Source organism: Thamnophis elegans, chromosome Z (assembly GCF_009769535.1).
Source record: "Thamnophis elegans isolate rThaEle1 chromosome Z, rThaEle1.pri, whole genome shotgun sequence".
NCBI classification, from domain to species: domain Eukaryota; kingdom Metazoa; phylum Chordata; class Lepidosauria; order Squamata; family Colubridae; genus Thamnophis; species Thamnophis elegans.
In genome coordinates, this window is record NC_045558.1 from 126,317,671 (window position 1) to 126,343,285 (window position 25,615).

General features: G+C 42.4%; 1 protein-coding gene across 1 annotated transcript in view; it reads right to left on the reverse strand.

Moving 5' to 3' along the window:
- Window positions 1-24,396, reverse strand: part of PNP (purine nucleoside phosphorylase) — a 33,038-nt gene extending 8,642 nt beyond the window's left edge. Inside the window, 1 exon segment of the mRNA XM_032235648.1 lies at window positions 24,264-24,396. Coding sequence (XP_032091539.1) covers window positions 24,264-24,286 — 23 coding nt within the window. The 5' untranslated portion in view covers window positions 24,287-24,396.
- Window positions 24,397-25,615: the final 1,219 nt, after the last annotated feature.

The following is a 25,615-nucleotide window of genomic DNA, read 5'->3' on the forward strand; positions in this document are numbered from 1 at the left end:
ATGGTGATCGAGATGCTCCAGGGGGTTTGTGCAATTTAGTGAGCCTTGTGTCTTTCACTATTTCAATGGTAGTGGGTTAATCCTATTATGTCCTGTCTTTAGGATTTGGATTGGGTGGGGGAGGAGATAAATTCTTAATCCCATCAGCCCAGCCCAAAGGGTCCCGACCCACAGGTTGAGAACCACTGTTCTAACCAGTTCTGGAGAACCAGTAGCAGAAATTTTGACTAGTTCGAAGAACCGATAAATACCACCTAACTAGCCCCCATTTATTCTCTGCCCCCCCCCCCGAGTCCCAGCAGGAGGAAATGGGGGTTTTGCAGTAACCTTCCCCTGCTACACCCACCAAGGGACGCCGACAGAACCAGTAGTAAAAAAAAAAAATTGAATCCCACCACTGACACACATATAGTAGGACTTGCAGAAGGGAACGCAGCCCAGTCTCCCCGGATTCATCTGAACTCTTAAATCCAAATTGCCTTCCTTAGAAACCTTGAACTAAACATAAAAAAGGGGGAAACAGCTATTGTTGTTGTTGTCACTATTATTGCTCATTATATTTAGAAACTGGCTGATTGAAAAATGCTTCCGTGAGGCCTACAGCTAAGAAATAGTTAATAGGAAACGTTATGCAACTGGACAAACAATAAATAAAACCACAATGATCAAAGTTACCCCACCCCTTGCCTGGGGAATACATTTTAAGATTCCTAGAACATTATCGGGGGGGGAGCAACATTGTTATCTGGGGGAATATTATTCCCCAAAGAAGATGCGGTATCAGAGAAGGGATACAGGTAGTCCTCGACTTACAACCACATTCTGGGACCTAAGCAAGGTAGATGTTAAGTGAATCGCGACCAATTTTATGACCTTTTTGCCGTGTTTGGTAAGTGAATTTTGCAGTCATTAAGCGAATCTTGCAGCTGTTAAGGGAACCCAGATCCCACATTGACTTTACTTTTCAGTGGTCAGCCAGGAAGGTCACAAAAGGCAATCAAGTAATCCTGGGATCCTGAAACCGTCATAAATACATGCTGCTTGCCATACACCTCCATTGTTTACCATGCGACAGTCAGAAGTGTGAGGATTGGTGATCAGTTGCTGTGACAGTTTTTAAGTGAAAGGACTGGTTGCAAATCACTTTTCTTTGTGTACCCGTAACTTCAAATGGTCTCTGAACAAATGGTCATAAGTCAAGGACTCAGACAGACTTGCTGCAACTAGTCTAAACAGAAACAACCGTTGGCTCCATTTGTTGAGGACGGTATAGTTTTATTAGAAGTCATGTGCCTTCTTGCAGCAACGCAGAGGCAGAACTGAGAATTGCACGTCCAAATCCCTGAGTTCCGTTTTCCCCTCCCATCACTGCCCAACTCCAACCAATCAAATTCATGCAAGATGTTTTGAGAATGGTATAGGTTGGTATGCAGTTGACTTTGATACCGCCAATGGGTGGGGGGGGGAGAGAAGAGGAAGGGGAATTACAACTCCTTTGCATTCCCCACGATCACATAATCACCTTTCGGATGCTTGGTTCATACTTATGACCGTTGCTGTATCCCAAAGTCATGTGATTTCCCCTTTTGTGACCATTTGACCAGCAAAGTCAAGGGGGAAGTCAGATTCACTGAACAACCTTGTTACTAACTTTTCAACTGCCGTGATTCGCTTAACAACAAAGGTCGTAAAATAGGGCAAAATTTACTTAACAAACGTCTCATTTAGCAAAAGAAATCTTGGGACTCAGTTGTGGTTGTAAAATTGAGGACTAGCTGTGTATCCTGCCGTTATGCCAAGGGCAGCATATAATAAAATCTATTATAAAGACCTAACACAAAAGGAATTAGAACAATATTTGTATTGCACCCTGAACTCTGAACGATCAAGGCTGCACAGTTTATTATGCTTTTTGCTCATGCACTTCAGGAGTACAACTTCCTTGTGAGTATCATGAGGCTCTTCCATTGGACCATCACGAGAATGTTAATTCGATTGAAGGTCATTCAAAAGTAATGGCACAGGAATTTTTCCCATTGAGGTTTGCCTGTTCTTCCTTAACACCCAAACTCCCCCACTTCCGGGATTCAATCACAAAACAGAAGCAAATAGCAAACACTCCCGAATTCACCGGGCACTTTTTGATCTAACCCATAACAATCTGGGGCAATTTTTCACCGGAGGTCAAGTAAAGGGCGAGATTCAAGCGGGGACAGACGATGGGAAAACTTTAAAAGAGGAAGTTCAAAGCAATATCCCTTGATATTTTCAAGCCAACACCCTCTTTCTAAATATTTTGCACTGGGTTTCCCCTCCCGCCCCTCTTTCACTATTTCAATGGTAGTGGGTTAATCCTATTATGTCCTGTCTTTAGGATTTGGATTGGGTGGGGGATATAAATTCTTAATCCCATCAGCCCAGCCTTCCTTGGGAGCTGTGGCTGAAGGTGTTTTGTTTATGAATAGATTGCCACATTCTTTTATGAATGGACACAAAATCTCCATTCCAAAAGATCAGTCTCTAATGCAGTGTTTCTCAACCTTGGCAACGTGAAGACGTCTGGACTTCAACTCCCAGAATTCCCCAGCCAGCGCATGCTGGCTGGGGAATTCTGGGAGTTGAAGTCCAGACGTCTTCACGTTGCCAAGGTTGAGAAACACTGCTCTAATGCTTGCGGCTATTTCCCTATGGCAGGAAGACTGGGGCTGCTTGCTTTCTGCCTTTAAGAACATGTTCCTCCATTCTTCTTCGGGGAAATATAATATTCTGCCTCTTTTTATCCCCCGAAATATTTCATTCTTGGGGCAGGGCGCTTCCTACACCACTTTGCGACATTTTGTGCCATAGTTATTAAGCGACACCTACGGCTGTCAAGTTAGTAGTGGCTGTTTAAATGAATATGGCTTCCCCACTTATTTGCTTAATCAGAAGGTCACAAAAAGCTTTTCAGATGTCCTTGGGGCGCTGCCACCATCATAAATACGAGCCAATTGCCAAGCGTCCAAATTTTGATCCCATAACCACGGGGATGTGTGAGATATGGTCAAATCACTTTTTTCAGTGCCATTGTAATTTCACTAATGAATGGTTTGTAAGTCGAGCACTATCTGCATTCAAAATGCAAACAGTCCTCAGCTTTATTTTAGCAAGTGTTCAAAGTTACAACAGCCCTGTGAAATGTGACTTAAGGTCAATTTTCATGCTTTCACTGTTGCAATGTCCCTGGCACATCGCAATCACAAGATCGTCACTTGTGACCTTCCCACCCGGCTTGCAACCCCGTGAAAGCCAGCATAGAAAGTTGCAACTCAGGGTTACATGATGTCTTGTTTAATGACTGCAGCAAAATGACTTGTAGTAAAATTGGGTGCGGTCACCCGATGCTTCATTTAACAATTGCATCCCTTAATGATGAAAGTTACGATCCTTTTGTGGTCATAAGTCAAGGACTACACTTGTCAACGTTTGAACTCTCCCAACCTCTTGGTAAGGTAGACTATGCAGAAAAGGAGAAGTTCCAAACGGACAGATGAACTTCATAGAAAGTAATAGAGATCTGAAGCAAATCTTTCCTCGTCGTGTAACAAGCTAAAGATGCATAGTTGATCCAGACTTCAAAGAAAGGAGACTTTGTATTTGCTCATCTTATGTGTTTTATTTGCTCATCTTTAGCACTTTTTAAATTTTAAATAAAAATGTCTCCTCCTTCCAAATATACCATCCAAATAGCATTTTTTTTCACAACTCGAGAAATTCCTTTTAACTCTCTGCAACATGGATATCCTTCTCTCTTCCTTAGTCTCTTTCTCCCTCATCTGCCTGTCTCTGTCTGTGTGTGAGTGTGTGTATGTGTGTGTATGTGTGTGTCTCCTCTCTCCCCTCTCGTCTCCATCTCTCTCCCTCCCCCCCCTCTCTCTTCTTTTTCTGCAACCCTTGCATTTCTTCCTGGGCCATTTCAATGCATGAAACTACAGAAAAATTCTAGAAAAGGTTCATGCACAATTGGTTTTATATACTAACTGCAATGTGTTTATTGTATGCACAAGGATGGAAGAATACAGAAATAACCACAATGGAAGATTAAATGGTGAAGGGGGCTGAGTTTGCGGAAATGGGAAAGGTGGCCAGTTTGATTAAGGAGGAACAGCAATTGTACTTTTATAAAAGACTGGAAAACCTTTATGGAGATGAGATATATATATTATAATATATATAGATATATATATATATATATATATATATATAGATATATATATATATATATATATATTATAAAAAAAATTTGGTGCTGAAGATGGTAGAAATGAAGTAGCAATTTGGAGATTTACTGATTAAAAGGGTTGTTTATGAGAAGAGACTTTAGTATGTAATTTAGGAAACTGACGATCGTTATGCTTCTTCCTGCTGCCAAGATTAGAAATCCCTTCTTTACTTTTATCTTTTAGATATATTTTTTTTCTTAGCTTTTCTTGTCTTTCTTTTTTTTTAATGTCACTTTTCATATCTTTCTTTTTTCCGACCTTTCTTTTATGTTTTGGTAGTCTTTTAATTCTGTGCAAAATCCTTTTCTTGTATTTAATATATCTGTCGGTATATTCACAACACACACACACACACACACACACACACACCATATGCACAGAAACACACAGTATTCATGTGTTAAAAATTTCCTCAGGGCAAAACTGGCTTGATAACCAAAGCTCGTGTACTTTTCCATTAGACAGACACATACAAACACACTTTCCAGTGAATGAATGCTCAAAGCTAACTTGTCACCATCACATTTTGCTAAGTTTAAATTCCAGCTGGTCCGTGGGAGCCCCTAATATCGGAAACATCAATCAGACTCCAGGTATCAAATCAGGAGCAATGGCACCCACCAAATTAGACCAGAGAGGTAAAGGAGAAGCTTGTTTGAGGCTTTAAACAAATAAAATGTCCGGGCCAAATTTCTCCTGGTGTTTTTAGAGCAGTGCTTCTAAACTTTAAGAGGCCTGGACTTCAACTCCCAGAATCCCTCAACCAGCCAAGCTGGCTGGGGAATTCTGGGAGTTGAAGTCCACACCTCTTAAAGTTGCCAATGCTTAAGAAATATTTTGTTATTTCAACTGGAGTGTTTTCTTGATGTCTCCTTTTGGGATTTCATAGTGGCCTCCCATCGGGCGGGCAAGGATAGCTGATGCGCAAAATATACATTGCAACGCTTATTGCAAAGCCTCTCAGCTATCAAACGACAACCCGGCCTTCACGTGGTGCCCCCTGTTCCCACCAATCGGGCTCTGTCGACCCTTGGGACTGGCGCCCCTTGGGTATATCCAGCCAAAACAGCTTCCATGGATCGCCGTATCCATTCCAACCAGCCCTTTTTTAGGGCTAACAATATCGGTTGCCTCAATGTGCAAACATTGCTACAAACAGGGAAGCAGGCCCTTCTCGCTAATAGCGACTGGCTGCACCACCTGACAACCCTAGCACAGGACCGAAAACAGTGGCGTCAAATTTCCATGGAAGTCGCCTATACCCACGATGGGTGAAGAGGCGTCAAGTACAAGTACAAGTGGCCTCCCATCCAAGGATTAAGCAGTTATTTAATTTAATTGCTTAATTTTTGAAGTCCAACCAGATCTTGAACGAATGGGGTTTATTTATTATCTCCCTGCTTTCTTTGGAAATTGTGTCAGGTTTCTGGGAATTCAGAAATGGAACACAGCTGACAACATGGCATGCCACCAAAGGATGTAGATTGAGCCTGCGGCCTGAAGAGGAACACCCTTTTCGCCGGCAGAAACAGTCACATCTACACATTAACCCTGCCCACATCTACCCGCAGAGTATACAGTGGGGCACAATTGGTGGCCAACGCCTTTTGGAGGCACCTCATGTGATGGGCATATCCAAGCAGGAAGAAATTCAAATTAGGCTTTGTCCAAATCTATTATACACACCCCACAATTACCCTGTGCCATGTGCAGCGTGCCAAAGTAATGAACCAAAAGAAAATTGGCTTCGCCAAGGGGAAGGGAACATGCGCCCGTCAGTCAGGCACCTGGAAATAAATGAATCAAAAGGAAAGGTGATACATACATCAGGCATTTAAATTTTATCGCCTTTTCATCATCCTAGAAATAAGAACCCCCAAAAGAAGCAAAAGGAGGGCAGAAAGTTTTATTTATTTCATTCCAGTGCTGAGCAAAGTAAGTTTCCGAGCTGAATTTTTGAGGGTTTTAGGTCTGCATCGGCTTAGCCGTTGCATCCTGTATTTCTGGGGAGGGAAGTCACAGGTGCAATTTCATTTCCCCCTTAGAATCCACGCAAGCAATACAAGTAGTCCTCTATTTACGGCCACAATTGAGCCCAAACTCGCGTTGATAAGCGAGGCAGTTGTTGAGTGACTGTTGCCCCCTTTTGCAATCTTTCTCGCCACGGTTGTTAAGCGAATCCTGCAGTTGTTCAATTAGCAATTGTTAAGTGAATCCGGCTTCCCACTGACTTTGCTCGTCAGAAAGTCGCAAAAGTCGCTGTGTGTCCCACAACTCTGGGACACACAGCAAGCGTCACAAATATATGTCAGCTGCCAAAGGTCCAAATATTGATCTTATAGTGATATATTGATCATTCATATCATTATCATTCATAGTCACTTTTTTCACTGCCATTGTAACTTTGCAGAGCCATTAAACTAATGGGTGTAAGTCGAGAGCTACATTTATTCATTGCATTTAAAAATCACAATAATTTGCCTGTGATTAGGAGGTTCTCTGCACTTGTTCAGATGCACTCTTTCTTATCTTTTATGTAAACCTACAAACACAAGGGACATAACCAATTTTGTTGCATTTAAGTACAATGACAATAAAGATTACACTTATACATGGTGGCTCAGTGGCTAAGACGCTCAGCTTGTCGATCGGAAAGGTTGGCAGTTCGGCAGTATGAATCTCTAGTGCTGCATAACAGAGTTGAGCTCCCGTTACTGGTCCCAGCTTCTGCCAACCTAGCAGTTCGAAAGCATGTAAAATGCAAGTGGAAAAATAAGAACACCTTTGGTGGGAAGGTAACAGCATTCAGTGCGCCTTTGGCGTTTAGTCATGCCAGCCACATGACCTTAGGACAGCGCTGGCTCTTTGGCTTTGAAACAGAGATGAGCACTACCCCCTAGAGTCGGGAACGATTAGCACATATGTGCAAGGGGAACCTTTACCTTTTTAAAAACACAATCACATACACATACACACACACACACACACCACACACCAGAGGTGGTATTCAGCAGTTTCCAACTCAGTGGATCTCAACCTTCCTAATGCCGCGACCCTTAATACAGTTCCTCATGATGTGGTGACCCCCAACCATAAAATTATTTTATGTTTTCAGTATTTTTTAGAAAATATGAGTTTTCCAATGGTCTTAGGCGACCCCTGTGAAAGGGTCGTTTGACCCCCCAAAGGGTCCCGACCCACAGGTTGAGAACCACTGTTCTAACCAGTTCTGGAGAACAGTAGCAGAAATTTTGACTAGTTCGAAGAACCGATAAATACCACCTAACTAGCCCCCATTTATTCTCTGCCCCCCCCCCCGAGTCCCAGCAGGAGGAAATGGGGGTTTTGCAGTAACCTTCCCCTGCTACACCCACCAAGGGACGCCGACAGAACCAGTAGTAAAAAAAAAATTGAATCCCACCACTGACACACACATATAGTAGGACTTGCAGAGGGGAACGCAGCCCAGTCTCCCCGGATTCATCTGAACTCTTAAATCCAAAATTGCCTTCCTTAGAAACCTTGAACTAAACATAAAAAAGGGGGAAACAGCTATTGTTGTTGTTGTCACTATTATTGCTCATTATATTTAGAAACTGGCTGATTGAAAATGCTTCCGTGAGGCCTACAGCTAAGAAATAGTTAATAGGAAACGTTATGCAACTGGACAAACAATAAATAAAACCACAATGATCAAAGTTACCCCACCCCTTGCCTGGGGAATACATTTTAAGATTCCTAGAACATTATCGGGGGGGGGAGCAACATTGTTATCTGGGGGAATATTATTCCCCAAAGAAGATGCGGTATCAGAGAAGGGATACAGGTAGTCCTCAACTTACAACCACATTCTGGGACCTAAGCAAGGTAGATGTTAAGTGAATCGCGACAATTTTATGACCTTTTTGCCGTGTTTGGTAAGTGAATTTTGCAGTCATTAAGCGAATCTTGCAGCTGTTAAGGGAACCCAGATCCCCACATTGACTTTACTTTTCAGTGGTCAGCCAGGAAGGTCACAAAAGGCAATCAAGTAATCCTGGGATCCTGAAACCGTCATAAATACATGCTGCTTGCCATACACCTCCATTGTTTACCATGCGGACAGTCAGAAGTGTGAGGATTGGTGATCAGTTGCTGTGACAGTTTTTAAGTGAAAGGACTGGCTGCAAATCACTTTTCTTTGTGTACCCGTAACTTCAAATGGTCTCTGAACAAATGGTCATAAGTCAAGGACTCAGACAGACTTGCTGCAACTAGTCTAAACAGAAACAACCGTTGGCTCCATTTGTTGAGGACGGTATAGTTTTATTAGAAGTCATGTGCCTTCTTGCAGCAACGCAGAGGCAGAACTGAGAATTGCACGTCCAAATCCCTGAGTTCCGTTTTCCCCTCCCATCACTGCCCAACTCCAACCAATCAAATTCATGCAAGATGTTTTGAGAATGGTATAGGTTGGTATGCAGTTGACTTTGATACCGCCAATGGGTGGGGGGGGGGAGAGAAGAGGGAAGGGGAATTACAACTCCTTTGCATTCCCCACGATCACATAATCACCTTTCGGATGCTTGGTTCATACTTATGACCGTTGCTGTATCCCAAAATCATGTGATTTCCCCTTTTGTGACCATTTGACCAGCAAAGTCAAGGGGAAGTCAGATTCACTGAACAACCTTGTTACTAACTTTTTCAACTGCCGTGATTCGCTTAACAACAAAGGTCGTAAAATAGGGCAAAATTTACTTAACAAACGTCTCATTTAGCAAAAGAAATCTTGGGACTCAGTTGTGGTTGTAAAATTGAGGACTAGCTGTGTATCCTGCCGTTATGCCCAAGGGCAGCATATAATAAAATCTATTATAAAGACCTAACACAAAAGGAATTAAGAACAATATTTGTATTGCACCCTGAACTCTGAACGATCAAGGCTGCACAGTTATATTATGCTTTTGCTCATGCACTTCAGGAGTACAACTTCCTTGTGAGTATCATGAGGCTCTTCCATTGGACCATCACGAGAATGTTAATTCGATTGAAGGTCATTCAAAAGTAATGGCACAGGAATTTTTCCCATTGAGGTTTGCCTGTTCTTCCTTAACACCCAACACAAAACAGAAGCAAATAGCAAACACTCCCGAATTCACCGGGCACTTTTTGATCTAACCCATAACAATCTGGGGCAATTTTTCACCGGAGGTCAAGTAAAGGGCGAGATTCAAGCGGGGACAGACGATGGGAAAACTTTTAAAAGAGGAAGTTCAAAGCAATATCCCTTGATATTTTCAAGCCAACACCCTCTTTCTAAATATTTTGCACTGGGTTTCCCCTCCCGCCCCCCTTTGGAGTCTTTTATTGAAGATGTCTAAGCAGCAGTTATACTTCTATCCAGGAGAGTTATCTCATAAAATAAAGTACTCCCAACGAGTGAGATTTATTATTATCTGCTTTCTTGAGTCATGGCTCTATCCAGTAGAGTTATCTCATAAAATAAAGTACTCCAAGGCAACTTATCTACCCAGATAATACCATATTCAATGCTATTGCTTGGCTCCAGAAGCAATTGGCTTCCTGTGTTATATTTACAGGAAGTCTTATTCCTGTAAAACTATGAGGGTTGCCAACCGACCAGGAGAAAATAGTTTACTTTGTAAGACTTCCTAGCCACCAGAAAGATCCCATAATACCGACAGACCTTGACTTACAACCAGTGCCAGATTTCCCTATAGGCTAACTAGGCTTCAGCCTAGGGCCTCAAGATCAAGAGGGGCCTACATTCAAATTGTTAGCAGAATTAAAATTACACTATTCTAAAAACAGTGAACACTAAAACACTGAACTGAAAATAAGGAGAAATTCTTCGCATATGACTAATAAACAAACATAAAATGTATTGGTTAAGATCGTTCCAGCGCCGCGGCAGTTGGGGAGCCCGCCCACGTTCCCGGCACCGGCGGTCGGGTGAGAGGTGCAGCCACTCCCAGTAGCCGCCCCGTCAACGCGGAGCCCACCAGCGGCGAGGCAGGTGAGGGCGAGGGGTCGAGCCGGGCAGCTGAGCACAGCAGAGGAGGCGGCTGGCCTCGCTGCCTTTGCCGCAGAGCAGAGCCGCCCTCCATCGGGAGGCCAGCTATATATATATTGATATATATTGATATATATCACAGTAATGATGTATTTTATTGTCTCTCATGTAATTTACAAACTTAAAAATGGGAGGTGAAAGGGCCTCATAAGTGGAATAGCCTAGGGCCTCTTTTCATCTAAATCCAGCCCTGCTTACAACCTTTCATTTAGTGAACATTTGAAATTACAACGGCGCTGAGAAAAGTAACATTTTTTTCACTCTTATGACCATTGCAGCATCCCCATGGTCATGTGATCAAAACTTAAGACACTTGGCAACTGGCTCATATTTATCACGATTGCAAGATCCCGGGTTCACCTTTTGCGACCCTCTGACAAGCAAATGGGGAAGCCAGATTCACTTTACAAATATTAACTTAACAACCGCAGTGATTCACTTAACAATTGTTAAAAATGGGGCAAAACTCACTTAGCCATTGTCTCAGCAACAACTATTTCGGGCACAATTTTGGTAGCAAGTGCGGACTGTCTGTACTCATTCGCTGCAGCACTTACTGTATTTTTTTTGGCATATAAGACGCACCTTTTTCCCTAAAAAAAAAAAAAAAGGCTGAAAATGTGGATGTGTCTGAATACAGCATTTTTTTTTGCCTCCCAAAACCCCGCCCCATTTGCAAAAAAAATGGCTGTGCAGAGCCTTTAGGAGGTTCCAGAGTGCTCCTGGGGGCTGGGAGCATAAAACAAGGTATTCTTTGCTCGTTTTTGCCCCTCCCAGCCCCCAGGAGCACTCTATAAGCCTCCTGAGGGCTACGCATGGCCATTTTGTTGACAAAAAATGGGCCACTTTTTGCGAAAAATGGGCAGTTTTTGGGAGATCTGCAGAGTGCAAAAAGTTTTTTAAAAAAATTTGTCTCTTCAAAATCTTGGTGCGTCTTATACTTCGGCGCATCTTATACTCTGAAAAATATGGTACCTTACTAAATGCAACTTTATGTCACTCAGAGATCGTTTCCCCAGCTCATTGATGCATAATAAAGCTGGATCATTTCCCTGGAAGTTATACAAAAGTGGGTGGGTACCTATTGGAGAATATGAGTAGACACTGAGTAGGTGATGTAACGTTACTTGGGAATGACCTTGGAGGCAGAAGAAAGAGCTGCAGAGTAGATAGTAAGATAAGAAGAAGCAGATAAGATAATCTGGGCCCAGGGAAGGAGATGGCAAATATCCAGAAGTGACTCTCCCTAGTTTCTTGCAATGTATAGGTGGAGGGAGCAAAGTTACAAAATCCTATTAATGTAACCTTAGAGTAAAGTTGGAGTTCGTACTTCTGGGTGTGCTTGTCTGTACTACCTCACAAGACTGGCAGGTAGATACAGGGTAGTCTTCGACTTACAACCGTTTGTTCAGAGATCATTCGAAGCTACAACGGCACTGGAAAAAAGTAACCCATGACCATTTCTCACCCTTACGACCTCTGCAACACCTCCATGGCCACACCATCAGAATGCGGATGTTTGGCCACTGGCTCTTATTTACGACGGTTGCAGTGTCCCAGGGTCATGGGAATTGCTTTTTGGGGACCTTCTAACAAGGAAGGTCAGTGGGGAAGGTGGGTTCACTTCATCCTGCTGCTAATTTTTAACAATGGAAACGATTCGCTTAAAAACTGTGGTCATAAATGTGGCAAAACTCACTGAACAATTGTCACAGAATTTTTTCACCTTAATAGTGGTCGTAAATCTCAAGGATTACCCAAGTGTTGGGCAAAACCTTCTCAAAAGAGATATGGCATATTGAGGGCTTGTGGGTGCAGGTGGCATCGCTCCAGAGGTTGTTATCTTGCACCTGCAGCCTCTTTGGCCCAGGACATGTTTGATTAAAACTGCCTTTTCCAAACTGATGCTTTCCACAGCAGTTGGCCCTGCAATGAACTGTTGATTGGGGAATTCTGGGAATTGCAGTCCTAATCCCCTGGAGAATACATTGCAATATGTAAATTTAGTAGCTGGAGCAGTGGGGTTGCGCAGTGAGTCAGAACACACAGTCATACCGGGTTTCCCTAAAAATAAGACAGGGTCTTTTGACACCCCCCCCCCCGAAATAAGTGCTTGGCCTTATTTTGGGGTTATTACTTTTGAGGTGCCGGAGGCGGTGAGCGTGGTCGACTCATAGCTGCTGCTGTGTTACAATATTTTCAAGGAGGGCTTATTTTAGCACATGCGCTCAAAAGCCCAATTGGACATTATCTGGGGTGGTCTTATTTTCAGGGAAACAGGGCAGTTGATTGGTTGAAGAGTGATGGCTCCTGCGTGAGGCAATCCGTGCTGTGGTTGGCTGCGGTGGGTGTGGAAGGGGCGTTTCCCTTTTCCCCACCTTTTTCTTCTGCATGCTCTCTACGCTATACTGCGATGTGAGTGCGCGTGCGTGTGCATATATGTATGCACATAAAGTATATGTGTATATGTATATATGTAAATTTTACACATACACACACACATATGTATGTGTGTTTGTGTAAAATGTGTGTTTGTGTAAAATATATTTATTTATGTTAAACTACAAATTCGTGTCAGATTTTCTGACTTCATTTGAATACACCCGCTGCGCAATTCCCTGGCAGAATACCAGGGAGAGATGATAGGAGTCTTGGGGGAGGCGGGAATTGTGGAACTTGAACTCCAGACATTTTCAAGTGGGTGGGGGTTGGAAAACTCTTCAGAGACGGAGCAGAAGCCAGAGTCACATCCTGAAGCTGAGTCATACGTCTTACCAGAAACCTTTGCCACTTTCAAGATTAATATCAGCACAAGAACACTAAGGTGCTGGGAAAATTCGTGTGTGCGTGTGTGCGTGAGAGAGAGAGAGAGGGAGGGAGGGAGGGAGGGAGGGAGGGAGGGAGGGAGGGAGGGAGGGAGGGAGGGAGGGAGAGAGAGAGAAAAGGGAGCAGATGACAAGAACGAACCTATCAATTCATCTCCCTTGATGCTCACTAAACTCTGTTTCTCTCACAAAGATGCAGACATTATGTTGTCCTTGCTCAGTTTGCCCACCAACCATCAATTCTTGAAACAACAAAAACCTAGATTGTTCCAGCCCAACCTACCTCACAGCTAAATGACAGATTTAGTGAAATCAGTTAAAAATGATAAAAGCAGCACTATGCAGGTACTCCTCAACTTAGAAAAGTTCACTTAGTGACTGTTCAAAGTTACAATTTCACGCTTAATGATCATTGCAGCCTTCCCATGATCAAAATTTGGATACTTGGCAACTGGTTCACATTCATGATAGTAGCTGTAATTCATGACAGTAGCTGTAATCCGTTTTTGTGTCCTTTTGACAAGCAAAATCAGTGGGGGAAGTCATATCCACTGAACAACTAGGTTACTAATTTAACAAGTGCAAATGCGTCACTTAATAACTATGGCAAGAAAGGTCATAAGATGAAGCAAAGCTCATTTAACAAATATCTCCCTTATCAACATAAAATTTGGCTTCAACTGTGGTCATTAAGTCGAGGGCTACCTGTATTCACATAAGATGAAAAATGGAGCTGTTTCCAACTCTTAAGTCTTCTTTCCACTTGGAGAGAGCCCCTCCGGTTCAGTTATTGGATATGCAAATCCAGCAGGTATGTTATGTTGGTTAACAAAGCACAGTCTATGTATTATGCAAATCTTTTCTTCCTCCTTCCGTGTGCAGGGGCATATCTGTATCCGTCAGCAGCAGAGATTATTCAAGGCAGGAAAATCCGGATTGTCACTGGTTCAAGGGACAATCCAGATTGTCACTGATTTATGGAGGAGCAAGGATGGAGTTCCAGATGCTGTAAGAATTTGGATTATTGGAATTTGGGAGAGGATTCTGTGCTGAGGCTGATGATGTGAGGTGTCTTTAAGGCACCATAAAACAGATAATTATGGGTTATAGTAAGGGGAGGCGGAATTATGAGGACGTAAGAAACCAATAAACCCCCACCAATGAAGGCAGAGCTCCTGACTTTTGCATCATAAAATTTCCTTCCACACTTGGCAGAAGAGGAGAAGAAGAAAAAAAAATAGAAGCTACTGAGGCATCTCTAGCTCCCGATTGGCTGATCCCCTGGAGGGTGTGTGAGCCAGGGAAATGCCTGATTGGTTCCCAGCCTGCAAAAAAAAAAAAAAAAAGGAACTCACGTTGCAGCACAGGCTTTTGTGGGTGTATGCCTGTGTGTGCTCGCGCACGTTCCCAGGAAATGTTAACGCTTTGTTTTAAAAACCTGAACAGGAACCAGGTCCTGCTTGTTCACGGTGGTCAAGCATTTTAATATTTTTGAGACTGTCTGCTGGCTTTGATCCTGGTTCATATCCTTCTTGTGAAACAGGCGGCGCGAAAAATGTCTTGGTGTCAACAGGGATGTTTCAACGCTCAGTAGATCTCCAAGGGAGAGCCATGCCTGGGTACAGAGCTTAGGTTTTTGGACATGCCCCACCTAAGCATCTCTAAAATCCTGATGCTCCCCCCCCCCTCCCGTGACATATTATTCTTACTTTACTCAAAAAGAGAACTCTACTCACGCAGAGGAAGCCTAAAAGGCCATTAACTTGGCCTAAACAAGGTTCAAATTGCTCCCATTCAAAATCAAATTGCCCCCCTGTGCCGCCTGGCCCCCCCTCCACATTGGGAACCACTGATCTAGAGGTTAAAAAGTGGTCACCCTCTCTTGGAAGACCCAAAGGTGCTTTTTCAAGAGGCAACGGGAGTTTCTTCTTTTATTCCTTGAAGACGTTTCACTTCTCACTCAAGAAGCTTCTTCAATTCTGCGTAGCTTAAATGTCTATGGAGGTTCTCGGTCACCCAGGTCGTGCCTGAAGAAGAAGCTTCTTGGAGGAGGAAAGAACAAAAGGAAGTTTAGTTGCCTCTTGAAAAAGCACCTTTGGGAACAACCATGACCTGGATGACTGAGAATCTCCCATCAGCTCTTTTGGAAAACTTCCCAAATGCAAAAGACAAAATGCTAACCACTTTTGATTTAAGATCCAGGCACTGATCCCAGGCTAGCGAGGAGTTGGGGTTTGAACCTTTAATGTGTCTGAAGAACCACACGTTAGGGCAGGTTGGGTTAAAGGTAGTTTTCAACTTATAACCATTCATTTAGCAACCAAAGTTACAACAAGGAAGTCCAGCTGCCTTTTGAAAAAGCACCTCTGGGACAACCATGACCTGGATGACTGAGAATCCCCATACAGACGTTTAATTCATTTAACTGCAGTGACTCACTTAACAATCATAACAAAAATAAATGTAAATGTAAAATCGGGCTTGACTCACTGAACAACCACCTTCCTTAGCAACAAAAATTCTGGTTTCAACTGTGGGTATTCGTAGAGGATTACTTCTACATAAGTACCATCGGTGATAGTATCCTCTCTAATAGCAAAATCAGCCGCTGATGGCACTGCCCACCTAAACAACCCAAGAATGAACTGGGAGATACAATTAACCGGTTTATATAAACCTGCGGCTTCCCTGAGCCATTCACACCTTATGGTATCGCTAAGGAAGATACGGCAAGATGACTAGAATCTCAATAAAAAGTCCTTCCATTATGGGCAGAATCTATGCTGCAAAATTTTGTGGAATTTCGTGGGCATAGAACATTGCCACATGCATCTTCCTTTTGGGACGTATTCTTCGTTTTTTTAAAACTGAGCCTCTGAGGGGAGCAAGAGGCGTGGCTACACGAACTTTGAACTCAGTCCTTGGGCAGCAAGCTGAAGTTAACTCGCTCCTGGAACATGCCACAGGTTTAGGGGAAACTGTATGCTAAGTAGACATCTAAGCAGTGGTGGGTTGCAGGCGGTATGGCCCGGGACCGGAGGCAGCCCGGAGCATCGGATACCGTTCCAGTACGGTGCTCCGGAGGGCCCAACCGCCCACCCGAGCTCCTTACTGGAGTTTAAAGGCTTTTGCGCTTCCGCGCAGGTGTATGGCACATACAGCGCCTGCGCGACGCTCTGCCAGCCCCATTCCAACCATACCGGTTGTAACTCACCACTGCATCTAAGGATCACAGTGGCATCACTCAAGCTGCTGAGGTCAACCAGACCATTATGAGGATGGGAATCCTTTGCTATCAGCCACAATAACAGCAGGATCAGTGGTGAAGGACTGTTGGCTTACCTGAATGGTCATTCTCTAGGCGCTGTGGGAGCGTCCAAGCACGGGTTACCTTAAGCTTGCTGCCCAAGGACTGAGTTAAAAGTTCGTGTAGCCACGCCTCTTGCACCCCTGAGCAGGATGCCCTCTGAAGGCCATCTACTGAAAGTCTGGAAGGCTTCCTTGTGCAGTTGATGGAGAATGAGTTAAAAGCAGTGGTGGGATTTAAAATTTTTTTACCACCGGTTCTGTGGGCTTGGCTTGGTGGGCGTGGCAGCGGAAGGATACTGCAAAATCCCCATTCCCTCCCCACTCCTGGTGGAAGGATACTGCAAAATCTCCATTTCCACTCCAACTCCAGGGCAAGGATACTGTAAAATCTCCATTCCCTCCCCACCCGACTAATCTGCTTTCCAGCTCAGTTCTCCTGTGCAGGGCAACAAAGGAAGACCCACCAGATCAGCTGGGACTTGGGAGGTAGCGAATAGATAGGAGCATGGCCAGTCAGAGGTGGTATTTGCCGGTTCTCCGAACTACTCAAAATTTCCGCTACCGGTTCGCTAGAACCGGTCAGAACTTGCTGAATACCACCTCTGGTTAAAAGCAATCCTTGATTTACAACCACAATGCTTGTAAGTCAAGGATTACCCCAAAATTTCCCTTGCTAAGCAAGACAGGTGTTAAGTGAGTTTTGCCCCATTTTATGATCTCTCCGGCCACAGGTTTAAAGTCACTTTCCCACTGAATCTGCTTGTCACAAAAAAGTGATCCCATTACCCAGGGACACTAGCTGTCATAAGTACATGCCAGTTGCCAAGCCTTCAAATTTTGATCACGCGACCGTGGGGATGCTGCAATGGTTGTAAAGTGTGAAAGCAGCCATAAGTCACTTTTTCAATGCGGGTGTAATTCCAACAGTCGCTAAACAGATGGTTATAAGTTAAAGAGTGCCTATAGATGGGCCAGAGGTCCAATCCAACATAACACTACTTGTGTTCTTATGTTATCTTCTTGAGTAATCATGCTCAGCAGCACTATGTTGCCATACTTAACCAGAAACGTGTTACATTCTTAGCAATGACACAAGTCAAGAGGTCAGATCCTGACAGCTGATGCAATCCCCTTGTAGAGGACATGAGACGATGTTGTTCCTTCTGTGGCCAGAAACAATGACACTAACTCATAATTTCCCAGTTTTAAATCCTGGATTATGCAAACTACGTACTGTAAATCAACGGGGAAGTGATGAATCATGAATAAGGCTTTTTTCAGCACAGCCAGTTCTGTGGTTTTTTAAAATTTTTGTTGAGAACTTCCAATCCGGGAAATGGGTCAATGCAAGGATATGAATTGGAGCTGGCCATAAGATTTCAACAGCATGGATTAATTTAGGCTTCTTTCTTCAGAGTAAATCAACAGATGGAGCCTGGGTGTTTGAGGGTTTGTTCCAAATTAAGGTGGGAAAGACTGCTGTTATGACCCCAGCTTGTTAAAAAAAAACAAAACACCTTAAAATTGGTAGCTATCAAATCATACACAGCATAGCCCACACCATGTTTACTCATTATGGACAATTCCACATTGGGTCTTCTATTTAAAGGCAAATTTTATATATATATATATATATATATATATATATATATATATATAGATAGATAGATAGATAGATAGATAGATAGATAGATAGATAGATAGATAGATAGATAGATAGATATAGATATAGATATAGATATAGATATAGATATAGATATATAGATATATAGATATATAGATATAGATATAGATAGATAGATAGATAGATAGATAGATAGATAGATAGATAGAAGATAGATAGATATAGATATATAGATAGATAGATATAGATAGATAGATAGATAGATAGATAGATAGATATAGATAGATAGATAGATAGAGATAGATATAGATATAGACATATAGATATATAGATGATAGATAGATAGTAGATAGATAGATATAGATATGTGTCAGGATAATGATGCAGGATCTAATCCGTGTCAGTCACCGGGACAAGAAGTCTTCTCTTCTGAACTTTTGGACTCACACCGAAGCCCATCCTCAGGGAACTTTTCTCAACATCCATGATTGCAAATCTGAAATAAGGCCCGAAAAACACCAAAAAATGGCTTGAAAGCAACCCGAAAAATTCTCCCAAAACAGGCATGTGGGCCCCACCACTCAGTGACCAAAACGTTCACCATCACTGCTCTACATATTCTGGTAAAAAGAAGTTCCCTGAAGATGGGTTCCAGCACAACTTCAAAAGACCAGAAGACTATAAACCAGGGACCAACTCAGGTTGGATCCTTCAACTACTTCCTCATCTTGGTTAAGTTAGGAGGAGTCCTTGTTGCCTCTGAGCTTGGTTGTTTTCTTGCAGATGTTTCATTACCCAAACTAGGTAACAGCATCAATGCTACCTAGGTTGGATAATGAAACCTCTGCAAGAAAACAACCAAGCTCAGACAACGCCAAGGACCCTTCCTGTCAACCAATATTATCCTTTATTGCTATAATTCAGTATGCAAATGCTCTCCCTCCTCTATGGCTCAATGTTTCACCCGCTGTGGCCACTATTGGGAAGCCGGTGAATTGCTCAAGACATTCCCAGTGGATATCATGAGTCAACAAAGATTTGGGATCCATCAGCTGTGACCCATCAATCAGTCACTGGGTCATGCCAGTCTACTGGAGTCAAAAGCATTCCTAACCAATTGGATCCATGCCAGCCCATATTATAAACCTAAGTTCCATGTCCATCTCCTGATCTTCAAATCAGCATTTTTTTCCCCATGTGACCGTTCTGAAGAGAGTCAAAGATTGCACGGGAAAGTACAGGGCTGGATATTAAGCAACAGACCTGATTTTGCCCGAGAACTTACTTCTTACCCAAGCATTTTTAATGGGAAGGCGGCCAATGTTTTACAAAATATTATTCAGCTTCATTTACATATTAACAGGGACCAGTTGCAAGAAAGTTGTACTTTAGGTAAAACTGGTGGACAAGTTTCGGTCCTTCACTGTTAGCATTTTGAGAAGTTTCTCGCAAAGGGGAAATTTTCAGAAGTTTCCCCCAAAAGGAAGTCTTAGGTTGTCACATTTCTTGCCTATTTTACTATTGCATTTTAAAAAGGAATTGCAATCTTCCAGATTGCAAAAAATAAGTTACCAGAATAGATGTTGGCTGTGGTTCCATGAAAGGCAAAGCCATAATTCTGATTTACTGATAAAGAACAGAATTCGAAGATAAAAGGAGAAGCAAAGATATTATTTTGCTGACAAAGCTGTGTATTTCCCTGGAGCACTAGCTATTGTTATACACACATACACAAAAGATTTGGATGGGGGCATAATCTGTTTTGCTTGATTCCTTCTGCTACCTTGAGTTGTTTTAACAAATTAGAAATAATTTATTTAGTATATCTGTTTCACTGCTCCTTTAAAAACAAATATATATATAAACCAGGTTATTTTCTAGATTAAGGATTCTGGCCTATTAAAGGGCAACAATTGAGCTGGAACCACATACATCACCTAATTTTTTTAACAGCTACTTTCACCAATGAGATAAGCCAAAAAGATTTCACAAATCATGAACCTCAGCACATAGCCTGTTCTTAAATCACATTTTTTTCCCAAGCACATCTGGGCTCACAATTGTATTTATTTCATGGCTGGAAACCTTTTACAGTCTTTTTGCTGAAAATGGGGGGGAAATGAACATGTGATCTTTGGGTTTTATGACTAGAAAGAGAAAAATGGAAGGGAATTATGATATAATCTTAAAAAGGGTAAACAAATAAATGTATCTGTAACGGGCATAAAAAACGTTGGAAGCAAAACCTTTATATATTTCTTCTTTCCTCTACTTTTTTCTCACTTAGATACTTATTTTTCCTCCCGCCCTCCATCCCTCCCTTCTATTCATATTGTAACTTTGTTTTTACTATTACATAGAATCTCTTCCAAAAAATTATTTTAAAAAACAAACAAAAACAAATCCAAACACATCTGTTTGGTCAGTAAAACCCAACCCCTGAGTTTCAACAGGGCGATTATAAAAGAGCCCATTTTCTAATTTTGTTTTTAAGAAAATTATTGCATCATCAGATCGGTTGCAGCCAAATAACCCAAAAAGATATTAACAAAGGACAAAGTTGCTTATATAATTCCTTATAACTCATCATCACAGCCATAGCCTTTGCTTCTCTTCTGTTGAAATATTACCCATTCAGGATGTTCTTCCCCACTGACATGGAGTAAGCGTAAATCTAGTATCAAGCCACGCTAAACAAGAGATAGCTAGGCACAGTGGCAAGGATGGCTTTTGCTCAGAAATGGAAAAATAAATTGACACCAAACGAAGACGAAATAATAAGAAAGGTCCTGAACTGTGCCAAGATGGACAAGTTAACAAAAGAAATTCAGGAAAAAGAAGAGACTGAACATTATTGCCCATGGGAAAAATGGTATAGGTGGTTGGAGGAAAGAAACAAAGATTAATGAAAAAAATTAACAAAGATAAAAACTATAAGTTAAGGATGATTGTCATATATAGAGAGAGATATACCTACTCAAGAGGAATAAAGTTTATTAGAGGTAAACAGCCAATATATCAGATATATAATCAAAAGATAACGAAATAAGAGGTTAAAAACTGTGAAAATTAAGTGAAACATATTAGGAGGGGAAACATCATAAAGAGGATTGTACTGATTTGAAACTGCCATAAGTAGGAACACGAAGTTCCAATGTGTTGTGCGGAGATGTAATATATGTCTAAGTTTTTTGTATTTGTATGTTTGAAAATTAAAAATTAAAAAAAGAGAAAAGCACAGCTAGGCACAAGAGGAACAGGAGTCCAGAGTGCCAAACCTTGAACTTTATCTAGTTCCTTGCCAACATTTTTATGTCTCGCTCTTTTGACCTATTGCTTATAGATCCCCTAAGGACAGTGCTGAATCTTTGAAGCTGTATCAGAATCCACGCTCAAGATCCTGATAAAGTAATCAGCAATTATTGATAATAAAATATAAACTAGATTTGGTTTCCTTTTCTCAATTGGCGCTTTCAGGTTCTATTTTCTTAAAGGTTGAAGATTGCCTGGTTAATTGTGCAAGCATAAAACACAGGTTGTCCTTGACTCACAGCCACAGTTGTGCCCCAAATTACCATTGCAAGGCAAGGCAGTTGTTAAATTTTGCCCCCTTATTACTAACTTTCTTGCCACAATTGTTAAGCAAACCACTGCAGTTATTAAGTGAAACATGCAGTCATTAAATGGATTCCCCCATGGACTTTGCTGGTTCAGAGGCTGGCTGTGAGGGTTACAAATGGTGATCACATTTTTTATTTATTCTGCGTTTCACATGACCCCAGGACAATACAACAAACATGAATACATGCCAGTTGCCAATCACCCAAATTTTTGATCACATGACCATGGGGATGCTGCAGCAGTTGTGTGAATAAAGTCAGAATTCACTTTTTTTCAATAGCACTGTAACTTGGAAAGGTCACTAAAAACGGTTGCAAGTCAAGTACTACTTCTAAATAGCCTTTTTAAAAGGAAAACACATTAAATGTGCCTTAGGAGCTAATTGGGATGTAACAATTTGGGTTTTTCACTTTTGTCTCCACTTATCTTTCTCTTAATTCTCTTTCATGAGAACCTTACTATATTTGCTTTTTAGAGTTTGGAACAATTGGCATCTTAATTGAAATCAAATTAAACCTTTTTTTTTTTTAATGGTCTGAGAAACCACTAGTGACAAGGACCTGTCCAATTTTGGGGGAAATTTGATTTCACAGAGTACTTTTTGTCCAAACCACATAAGCAAACTCTGGATATAATCTTGGATTTTCCATTCTTAAACAGTGAGGGGGGGAATAATAATTTCAGTCTTTACAGGCAGAAGGATATAGAAACCAAAACAGGTATGATGAGCAATCTGGGAACTGAAAGTCATAAAAAGACATCCTCCGCCTCCTTCTGTATTAAAGATGACTCAACTTCTCTTTTGCCTCAAATTAGTTCAGAGAAAAATTTTCAGATTTCAATATGATGCATTCAAACGGTTGCTGACTTTTCCACTCACTTTTCCACTCATCCTTTGCCTCTTTCTTTGCATGTTCTAACTGCATGTACTAGCAGCAAAGTCAGTTCAGATATGAACGCAAATGCCTTCCTGAAAGCCTAATGGACCAAAATGTACATGGACACCCTGAAGCAGATTGACAACCGCACTAATTTACTTCGCAGGTTGCAAAGAACAGATTGAACCAGAAAAATCTCTGCAACCCAGTCGGCTCCTTTGAGATCCTTTAGGACTTCCAACTCCTAGCTAGTCCTGGCATACAGTGGGGAAAGTCGTAGGTGAGGGGAAACCAATTCTGTCTTTCATATATGGGAAACTTAAGGTATGTGCAATCTCAGCCTACCTTGGAGGGCTGTTATGAATAAAGAAGCAGGTGGGATAAAAATATTGAAATTAAATTTGGTACATGGAGGGTAGGATCTTTCGTTCAAAAGAAGGTACCAAGCTATTTCCCTGATACTTCAGGAATGTAATTGATCAATAATGGCAATGTACTAACCATGATTTCCACCCCTCGTGCCCAGTTCTTAAACCCCTAAACTGGACCCTTTCTCAATTTTCTCTCTCTACCCAAATCCCCAAATTCCCACTTGAGATCTCTTTTCCCACAGCTGAGGCTGGGGCTTAGCAGCAAAGAAGTAAGGAGCCACAACCACAACAGTGGGTGCCTGAAAAGAGGAGCTGGCGAACACCACTCCCAGAGATAGGCAGATTAAAATAATCCACTATTAAATTTGGGACCTACGTTTCAATTCTGGAGCTCCTGGTTCATGCACTGCTTGGATAGAAAAGCAGCAGCTGCTATTACTATTACTAACTACCACTACTACTACCACCACCACCACCACTACTACCTACTACTACTACTATTACTAAGATGATGGTGGCGATGATGAAAATGTCACAGAGGATAGCAGACCACAGCTAATGGGGAGGGGGATAGGAGACCACCAGGAAAGATCACAGTTGTAGTCTTACACCAATGTTTCTCAAGCTTGCCCACTTTATGATGTGCAGACTTCAATTCCCAGAATTCTCCAGCAGCTGGCTAGGGAATTCTGGGAGTTGAAGTCCACACCATCTTAAAGTTGCTTAAAGTTGGCCAGAAACGTGGCCAGACTGAATTCAAAAAAGCGGAACGGGGAACCAAGGTGATTAACACAAATCTGTCCTTATAAAGACTTGAGGTCAGCTAAAGGGCGAGATTCCATACAGCAGCCACCGCAAGGGTAAATATAATAACAGTTACAATCTACCCAACCGCTCGGACTCTTCCGAAAGATTATCCCCAGATTATTCACATTGCACATTTGTAAATCTTACAACATCAAAAGCACGAGATAAAAATTTAGGGTTCCCTAATCGAATTCCTTAAAAAAAAAAAAGATGCTGAAAAACGTACCGATGTTTCCACCCACCCCAAAAACCGGGACTCCTAAAAAAAATCGCTTTCAACCCCCCAAGGGCATCAAGATGTGTCGGATGACTACTCCGATCTGCGGCCGGGGATAATGGGAGTTGTAATCCAGACACACACCCCAAAACACACACACTCAAACCAGAAGCTGCATCATCGATGCAGATGGACCCTAATTGTTCCACCCGGCTCCCGCAATCCACCTCCCCGGAGCAACCCGCGTAATTGGTGAAGGTTTCCGACGCTGACCTTTCTTCCCGCTGGTTGGCCATTGATGCGAGTCGGTGACTTTTCTTTTCTTTTTTTTTCCCGCGGCTTCCGAAGGTTCCTCCAGGGAATCGCGTCGCTCTGCAGGAGAGCGGAGGCTCAGCCGGCCTTCTAAACAGAAAGAACGTGTCGTCACAATCACGCCGGCCAATCGGGGGGTTCCCTGTGCCGGCAACAAAGGTTGCCCCGGCGACCCCGGCGTTCTTGTGACACCAAAAGGAACGCTCCGCCCACTTCATTCATACTCCTCCGGAGGCGCTTTCTGCACCGCCCCCGCCCCCAGGCTAGAAGCGCGAGGAAGGAAGGCGTGAAGCTAAGATTCCCACGCGCGGCCGGTAAGATTGCGAGCGCACGTGGCCGACGGAGCTGCTTCCTCCGAAAACCCTCGGCCGCTTGCCGAAATCTACGCCGAGATATCAGAATTACAGGCACTCCATAATAATTCCGCGAAATATTTGCAAGAGAAAGGGAAGTCCCCCACTTGGCTCACCGCTTCCCCCTCGCCTAACTTTTTTTATTTTATTTTTAAAGTCGATTTTATTTTTACAGTGTCTGGCTCTGCTTATGGGTATGTGAGTGGGTGTGTGAAAGTTTTGCATGCTTTCTGCGGAAAGGCGGGGTTCTTTGTCTATGCTTCCTCACTTCTCCATTGGCTCTAATACTAGAATAAGATGAGATAAAACAAGAAAAGAGAACTTTTATTGTCACTTTTTTCTGTGAACACACTGGCACAAGTTAAAAAATAAAACTTTGATGCCCGCTCTAAAAGGAAAATAGACAGACACACAGACGCACGCGCGCGCACAGACACATACACACACAAAGGGACAATGGCTCAGTGGCTAAGACGCTGAGCTTGTCGATCAGAAAGATCGGAAGTTCAAAATCCCTAGCGTTGTGAACTCCCGTTATTTGTCCCAGCTTCTGCAACCTACCATGCTACCTTCGAAAGCATGAAAAAATGCAAGTAGAAGAAGAGGAACCACCTTTGGTGGGAAGGTAACAGTGTTCCTTGTCCCTTCGGTGTTTACTCATGCTGCCACATGACCACGGAGACTTCTTGGGACAGCATTGGCTCTTTGGCTTTGAAACAGAGATAAGTACCACCCCCTAGAGTCAGGAATGGCTAGCACATATGTGCGAGGGGAACCTTTACCTTACCTTTACACACACACACACAAACACACTAAAAATGAACTGAACAGGCATCAGAATCTCATTTTTATGTATATATGTATAACATCTCATTTAAAGAAAATAAGAAACATCTCATTTAAAGAAAATAAGAAACACATTCATATGAATGTCTACCGTGTTTCTTATTTTCTTTTGAT